General features: G+C 34.6%; 1 protein-coding gene across 8 annotated transcripts in view; it reads left to right on the top strand.

Moving 5' to 3' along the window:
• The first annotated feature begins 1,576 nt into the window (after nucleotides 1–1,576).
• Nucleotides 1,577–8,855, top strand: part of LOC131065969 (probable LRR receptor-like serine/threonine-protein kinase At1g07650) — a 78,289-nt gene continuing 71,010 nt past the window's right edge. For 3 of the 8 annotated variants that reach the window (XM_058000583.2, XM_059216497.1, XM_059216496.1), the window contains exons 1-4: nucleotides 1,577–1,854; nucleotides 2,107–2,281; nucleotides 2,376–2,447; nucleotides 3,545–3,626. In XM_058000583.2, the coding sequence (XP_057856566.2) occupies nucleotides 1,692–1,854; nucleotides 2,107–2,281; nucleotides 2,376–2,447; nucleotides 3,545–3,626 (492 nt within the window). In that variant the 5' untranslated portion in view covers nucleotides 1,577–1,691. The remainder of the gene's footprint in view (nucleotides 1,855–2,106; nucleotides 2,282–2,375; nucleotides 2,448–3,544; nucleotides 3,627–8,855) is intronic. The other 5 variants (XM_059216498.1, XM_059216499.1, XM_059216500.1 and 2 more) reach the window with 5 other exon arrangements.

Here is an 8,855-nt window from a genome sequence, read left to right as displayed (position 1 = left end):
TCAAATGAACTAGCGGAAGCATACCAGTAGCCCTTATAGCTGACTTTGTGCAGGTCCACGGATTCTAAACGATACATCGGATTTTAACGATTTTTATTTTGTTGTCTCGGCATGCGATTTAATTACTTATAGCTATTGCTTTGGCTTCTGGATAGTAATGATGCATGTTGTGGGATCCGTTATGCACACAAGGGTAAAAAATTACACTTTTCAAAGTGTTGGTCAATACCTGTTCAAAGATGTCCCAATAACTATGTACTTAAATCGTCAATACTTATGCATAAATGCCCCAATAGTTGTGTACTATGGATACTAATAAAAGTGCACAAATGGGCCACTAATGGTCCAAAAAGGCCAAAAAATGAGCGGCTACTGGTAAATGTGTAATTTATTAATGAGTTTTTAGTTATTTGTTTTTTGGTTTTTTTTAAAGTTAATAATTGGGGTGTTGTATGTGCAAGGAGTGAACAAAACTCTTTCCCTATTATTGTTTTAAGTGGACATGTCAAAATAAACTGTATTCAATGAGAAAAATATCTCATCAATGAGATAGTTCTAGTATTGTTCGATTTATTTTCTCTATTTATAAGGGTCTGCATGCTAACAATTTGATGGAGGCACTTGCCATATTATATGTTGTGGAGCGTAGTTGTGCTCTTGGGTGGCGAAAGGTCATTTGTGAGTCTGATTCCTAGGTTGTTGTGACTTTGTTGAACAAATGACACTTAAATGATGTTTGCTAGTAGCTTGCTTTAGTTATTAATCAAAATCTTAATTTGTGTGCTTCTTTGGATTCTGTAACTTTCAATCATATTCCTAGAGAATGGAATGGTGTTGTGGATTGTTTAGCCAAATGGGCCTCGGATCAAATGTACAATTGGAATATTGTGGATGAGGACCAATTACCCTTGGATTTGTCCCAAGAGTTGGACTACTTAGTGGGGATTGATAGGGTTGGTTAATGTACGTGCTTTGTATTCTTCTTGTTTCTAAATAATTTTTTACCCATTTAACAAAAATAAATCTTTCATTGAAAAGACAAATATAATATAATATAATATTGTGGTTTTGTAGTACATAAAGGAAGAATCACCCGATCATGATAATGAGGAGGAATATGTGCTTCAGAAATTAAAGCACAGTCCAATTAGAAGTTGGAGATAATAGAGGATGGAGGTATTTTTACAATAATAGAATGTCAGCGAATGATTGACTGCAAGAAACTACCGTGAAAGTGGGCATTCAGATAAGCGCACAAATAAAAGATTCTTTCATGGTGAGAAACGTACAGGCCTGCATAAATTTGAGTGCATATCAGCTGTCCTCATATTTTGGTCTAACTTTTTCAGTTGCCAAATCTTTTGGTTTCACATTTATTTAACAGGTTTTTAAATTATACATATGATTTTTGATTTCGGTTTAACTTTTTCAATTGCCAAACGTTTTGGTTTCACATTCATTTAACTAGTTTTTAAATTACAAATATGATTTTTAATTGTTCAGTTAAAAAGTTTAAATTACAGGAGCCATTATGTGACAAGAGTGGGACCATTCATTATTGTTCACTAAAGCAAGAATTTCGAATAAGTAATCGTACGTGGTTGTCATTTTGTTTTGTTCGCCTAAAGCAACCTTTCTTAAAATGCTAGCTATTCATTCATTTCTATGTCATTGCATCAATGGAAAACTGAATGTTGAAAACAATGATCACACTTAGTTACTTTCCTTACTCTCCTTTCTCTGCAATGGCCACCAATTCTCGTTTGGGTTTCATGCTTTTAGTATGGGTTTTATACATAACCCTTCTATATCCTGGAGAAGCTGCTGCAGCAACAATAACAGACCTACAAGAGGGTAATTCACTGTCCCTATTTCTATGCATTTTCTGTCTTACACTCAAAGTAAAATTTATCTAATTGATCTTCATGTCCCATCTTCCACAAAAACTAGTTTCATAAGAAATTATTATTGCTTTCTCTACATATACATATACTCTGAAAGTAATCTGCATATAACTTAAATTCTCTTGGACTTCCTGAGTCATATCAGCAGCTTCCTATAGCAATGTATTTTATTCTTATATGTTGTAATTCTGTCTGCGGACAGTTAAAGCACTGAAAGCTATAAGAGAAAAAATGAGGAACGGAAAATGGGACTTCAGTGAGGATCCTTGCAGTGGAAAAGGAAGCTGGAATGTTAGCCAGGATTTGGAGACCCAAAATAAGTTGGTCTGTGAGATGCATAGGACAGAGGGGAGATCCTTTTTCCACGTTACCCGAATGTATGTATCCATATTTCCCCCTCTTTTTTAATAACTTCTACTCTGTCTTTGGTTTCCTTATCTCAAATAGAAAAGTTTTGTACATTGGTTGCAGGTATCTGAAAAGCCAGAACCTGACTGGAGTTGTCCCAGCGGAGCTAGCCAATCTCACATACCTTGAGGAAATGTGTGTAATAAGACTCCGCTTAGTACTATTTTGACAATCATTTTTTTTTGTGAATTCATGTATAAAAGTAAAAGCCTTCAAATTCATGTTAAGTATTTGAGGATTCAGTTTGGTTTTTGCTTTCCAGTTACAGTTATGTGTGCTTTGTTAGAATTTGTAGAAGAGGTTTTTAGTAGTTTGTTTTTTGAGTTTTAAAATTCAGCCAGGATCAGGAAAGAGATCTAGTAGTCATCTATGTTCACCTTACCCCTCAAATAAATCTTTTACATTACAGTTTAAAGTCTTGTAAAATATTCTAAATGCACTAATATATGTTCACTTATGTATGTCTAGTTTATCACGGAATACATCTCGATGCAGTTGACAAGTAGGACAAATTGGTCTGAATGAGGGGTGCTTCAACTTAAAACACACACTTCTTACATTATTTACAAAATTAATGTTAACTTACAATAACCATCCACTTGGAGAGAGTTCAAAAGTCAAACAATTTATATTTACACTATAAATGCACTAATATATGTTCAATTATGTATGTTTAGTTTATCACTAAAGGGGGGCGGAATACATCTCAGTGCACTTGATAAATAGGACAAGTTTGTCTGAATGAGGGGTGCTTCAACTTAAAATACACACTTTTTACATTATTTACAATAACCACCAACTTGGAGAAAGTTCAAAAGTCGAACAATTTATATTTACACATCTTAGTACTCACTCATTGGTGCCTAAGATACCATAAATTCAAGCCTCTCTCAATTAATTGGGATGTCAAAGGCACACTCTCCCTTACATACTCTCACATCTACATGACTCGAGTCCATTTACTATAGGTAAACGCACAAACAGTAAATGGTGTAAGGCTCCCCTATCAAACATCAAATATATTTCAAAATTTAGTCATGTCATTCTAGATTTTATACCAAAAAAAATATGTAATTTCAAATTTAGATTGATTAAATACAAGTTTTATCAATTCAAATTTAAACTCAACAACCAAATTGAATGTATTCTCTTACTAGAATTAAATAAATTATAAGAGGGAAATTATGTAGGTATCATATCTCTCAAGGTAGTAAACTATCAATTTCATCCAGGTGTGCAACAAATATCCTTTGCAACTTCCTAGGCTTCACCAAACATCCTCTGCAAGTCCCTGACTTTTTCAAAACCCTCGAGGTTGGTAATTTCTATTTCAATGTTATCAAATACATATATATGTATTATCATATCTTCATACTCATATATTGGTAATTTGTTTACAGAATTGTAAATTTTAGTAGTTTTTCAACTTTTGTTAATTTGTAATGTGGAAAAACATGGATGTTATATAAAATTATAATTACAAGTTTGTATTCATTTACAATTAAGATGGTATTTTACATACTAATATATTTTTTCGTGTTTTATTATGATAATTGTCATGCCCCCAAATTGATTCATCTAATCAGCAACTCGCATGCCTTGATCAGTAGACCCATCGAAGAAATTGTTTTACTACAGTAAAACTTCACAGTTTCTTCCTATTGCTTATCTCCTATGAGGGGAAATATTGCAGATCAAACTTCACAAACTCATCGCTTATCTTCTATGGTCAAGAACACTGCAAGCCCAATATCATAAGATCTATGGTTGAGAGATTACATATGATTTCCTCCAAGACATGAGTAAAGAATTAGTTAAGAATAGTTAACAAGGCACAATATGAAGCAACAATTTTGTTATGCGATTGTCAAGAGGACACATTCCTTCCCAAAGGTTACACCGTGAGGAAAGTCACAACCCTACACCCACAATGGAGAAGTATAAAAGCATTATACCAAGCGATCAGGGGGGATGAAAAAGAAAAAGGAAGAGACTCAAATATCAAGCTTAGCCTAGCAGTCAAATCCAGCGATCAAATATGTTTAATATTAGTTAAGGAGCAAAAGGAAAATTTAAGTAGACACCACCCTTGAAGAGAGGGTGACCGCCTAAGGGGACACAACTCTTCATTGAGAAGAGAAGCATATTTAAGGAGGGATGTGGTTGAAGGAAAGGCAGTGGGAAGAGGAAATAATAATTCGGATCTGAAATAGTAAAAGGTGTACAATCAAAATTGAAACATCTTTAGTGAACAATAAAAAGAGGACATCAATCCAGACATCAATCCAGACTGGGGAAAAGGACATATCAAGCAACACGTGTGAATTAAGATCAAGCTTGTAATAAATCAGTCCTAGATCTATGATATCAAACGGGTAATAGCTTTGTTGATTATTTTTGTGAAGCAATCAGTGTCTGAGAAGAACATCAACAGTTTCAGAGATCTATAGCAGCCGACAAAGGTACACACACTCCAAACTGACCTAAGATCATCAACTCCAAATAAATTCAGCAATCAGATAAGTAGCAGATACATTATCAAGAATCAGATCCTAACTAATCTGATTCAAATCTGTTATAAGCAACATGTAGACAAATTTTAAGTTAAGTCCTGATAAGGGACATTACAAGTGATATCAGAGCATGTTCTTGCTAGCCTGAGGGAAATAGTTGATGCAATTAAGTCAACGAGCCTTAAGGGCTATAGAAAGGGAAAGAAAGAAAACTACAGTAGCCCAAGCCAAGGAAGAAATGGAACATGAGTTCAGAGCCTTCATGGAACAAACTGCCCAAGCCCTACAAAACATAACAACTACTATTGGTAATCTTAGAGCAGACCCTAGAAATGAGAGGGAAAATACCCCAAATCAATCAGAAAGTGATAATAGAACCTATCCAAGAGTCAACCCCCAGAACAAATGAACCAACTTTCCTATTTAGGGAGGAACCATCAAGGGGAGGTGAAGAAACAAATACCCCCAGTACAAGAGAACTTGCTACAGAATATGCAAGACTAGATCCTAAATAAAAAAGGAGTATCCCATTTTTTGAGTTTTGTGAGGCCAATACAAGGAGGAACCATAGGAAAAGAAGAACACAGTCCGACCTAGAAATACAACACAAAGTGGAAAAAATGACCATCCCCAACTTTGATGGATCCGGGAAGCTCACAGCCCATTCATGGATTCAAAAATTTGAAACATACCTCATCCTTTGTCCTATGACAGAAAAGGATGCCATTACATTCGCCATACTACACCTAGAAGGAATGACACGTGATTGGTGGCATCATGGCCTAATTACTCAAGACTACAAAAGTATAAGGACCTATAATATCTTCAAGAAGAGACTCATTGAGAGATTTGATCAGGCCCACTCCAAAAAACATTTTAAAGAGCTAACAAGAATTAGGAAAAGAGGAAACCCTGAAGACTACATCACTGAATTCCAAAGGTTAGCTGTCATGGTCCTCAAAATATTTGAAGAACGACTTACTTAATCATAGAGGGCCTTTCAAACTGACTCCATGGGTTGTTAAGTGCATTTGACCCAACCACCATTCATGAAGCAATCTTAAAAGCTAATAGGCTTAATTCCAAATCAAGGGACAAATACCATACAAAAAATCAACCCTCGCCCCCTCTATCTTTTAATGAAATAAAGGAGCTCATGGACAAGGGTCTATGTTTCCACTGTAAAGAAAAATGGGAATATTGACACAATTGTAATTGAGAAAAATTTAAAAGACGTCGAGAAGGCAGAAAAGGAAAAGATTTGTGCTTCAAATACAAGAAAGAATGGAGGCCTGGACACATATGTGAAAGCCAATATTGTAATATAGAGGCAATGTTTGATGGTGAAACAAAATGAAATCCAAGAAAGAAAACACAGAACGATGACGAAGATCTTAAAAGCATCAAAGCAAGGACAATAAAAAAATAGAGTTTTGTGGAGGAGCCAATCCAATAATTATGGCACCCTTACAAATGTTTGAAGTATATTGGACAAAGTTTATGACACATCAATGAACATACAAGAGCAGAAGGATTGGGGTTGGCCCCACTTTCTAACTCAAAATGAATTAGGAGCAGAAGGATTGGGGTTAGGCACACTTTTTGACTCAAAAAGGATTAGGAGCAGAAGGATTGGGGTTAAGCCCACTTTCTGGCTCGGAATGAATTAGGAGTAGAAGGATTGGGGTTAGGCACACTTTCTGGCTCGAAATGAATTAGGAGTAGAAGGATTGGGGTTAGGCACACTTTCTGGCTCAAATGGAAAGACGAGGTTAGGCGAACTTTCTAGCTTAGAAAAAAAGGGAAGGATCTAATAACATGTGTATACTCAGTGACTGTATATATTCATGTGTATACTTTGAGTATTTGTGTATGCTTTGTGTCTATGTATATTCATGTGTATACTTCATATTTTTATGTGTATGCTCCATGTTTGGTTCATACTTGAGATGTTCTAGAGATGTGAATAACTAGAAATATGTAAATTGCATTTGAGGTCATAGATGTGTGTCATGCTTCTAATCCTCATATTATGTGTCCTGCTTTTGTCACCAATCATGTGACATGAGCAGCCACTATCCACATACCATTGTTCTCCATCATCTTGGGTGTGTAATGCAGTTTGCATCAGCAAAGATCTCGCCTTTCTATCTTCCTTCTTTTTGTGCTATGAGAGTTTCTTTTCTGTCATCTTGCTTTGATGAATTTACAAAGATGGTTTTACAACAATATAACATTCAACATTGTATAATATGGGAGTAAAAGAGTTGAAATTCCGAGTGATATTCCTACTCTTGTTCCAAAAAGAGTTCCTTGAGTGAGTTCTACAATGTATTGCCTTGTGACCAAATGTTTGCATGTCAAGCAGTAACCATTTAAGTTACTCTTGTTCCTGTTCATGTGAATATCTCTTGGATGGAGTGCCCTTTGGACGCTGTCCTTTGAAGGAATGCTTGAATTTTGTGGAACTTGACTCTTCTCGATTTCTTTATTCTTGATAGGCTTTATTATGATTTCAACATATTTTTTCTGCTTCCTATTCTAATTTTTTTTGATGATCCTTTGATGGGACTTTTGAGTGCATCAACATAGCTCTTTTGACTTCTCTACAAATCTTAGCCCTGTTTTGATAGATGATGATCTCTGGCAAGATTTCTGAGCTTTTCTCAAATCATCTGTAGGAAACCATGTTGTCTTGTTATGTTTTTTATACTGTGTAAATCATCATTTTTCCTTTCATTACTAGTAGTTCTTCACATCCTTGTATTCAGTATTAGGAATTTTAGAGCACAGAGACAAAACATGCAATCTCATAGAAGTGGGATCTAAAACCCAACAATCTACCTTTTCTATTTAGATCAGTCTCATTCAGCCATATTATCATGGAAGCATATAAGGACTAAGAAGTGTTTGGTAGACTAACTAGTGAATAGCATTCACAAATATGAGTGATTGATTGATCTTGGATAATATTGAATGAACCGAATGGATTATTTAAAAAATAGTAGCACTTGCATATTTATATTGTCCAAAGGAACATTTTCATTGAAATCTCCCAACTTTAATAAAAAATAATGCATAAAGATAGTTAATATATTTCAAACATTAGTTTTAAGGGTAGATAATAAATAAATCTTCTCTGCAATTTGTAGAAACATCAACCATTTTTTATTAGGTTGGTAAAACTCATTCAAATTGTATCACTAATCTCTCATCTCTATCATGGACAAAAAAATATTATAAAAATGTATAAAGTTCTTTTGAGAATAGAAAGATGGAAGAATGTACGAATACATCCTTTTATGAGATGATTTGGTTATTAAGAAAAATTAATCCTTTTGTCAATATGATATGATTGGTTCTTAAGAAAACTTAATCTTTTTTTGCTTTTGGAGCTATGTTCTCACTCATTACACTTTGTATTTAAGGACAATTTCCGAACAGACCATACCATCTTCAAATACTAGTATATTGTGATGATGCCTTGACTATCTTACTGTGATTTCTTTTATTATCCCAAATTTATGATGCGAGACAAATCAAGAGAACTTTGTCAAGTTGTCTTGGTTTGCAGTTGTGCAAAACTAGTTCCTCAACAAAAATAAATCAACTACTTTAATTCAAATATAGTTCAAAGATATTCCGTACTCTGTATTTATATTTATAACAACATCCAGAGGAAACTCTTTGTCCATGTACAAGGACACCATAAAAAATATGAATACAAAACTTTACTAACTACTGTCACCCCCTTTTCTCTGTACTTATTTGCTTAAATCTATGATATATATTGTCTCTCCTATCCCATGCATCTTCACTCTATTTGCAGCTTGTTCTTTTCCCCACATCCCTTGATTCTCTTCTCTGTTTAATAGTTCTCCTCTTAACTTAATCTGTAAATTCACAATTTTTATTTTCCACGCACAATTGATTAAACGGGAACTCTCCTATGTCTGCTCATCACCAGACACCCATCCAACTATGCATACATATTCCTTCCATTCATCACAACTTCTGTTTTTTTTCTGAT

Source organism: Cryptomeria japonica, chromosome 2, assembly GCF_030272615.1.
Source record: "Cryptomeria japonica chromosome 2, Sugi_1.0, whole genome shotgun sequence".
NCBI classification, from domain to species: Eukaryota; Viridiplantae; Streptophyta; class Pinopsida; order Cupressales; family Cupressaceae; genus Cryptomeria; species Cryptomeria japonica.
This window is presented reverse-complemented; position numbering and strand designations above follow the sequence as displayed.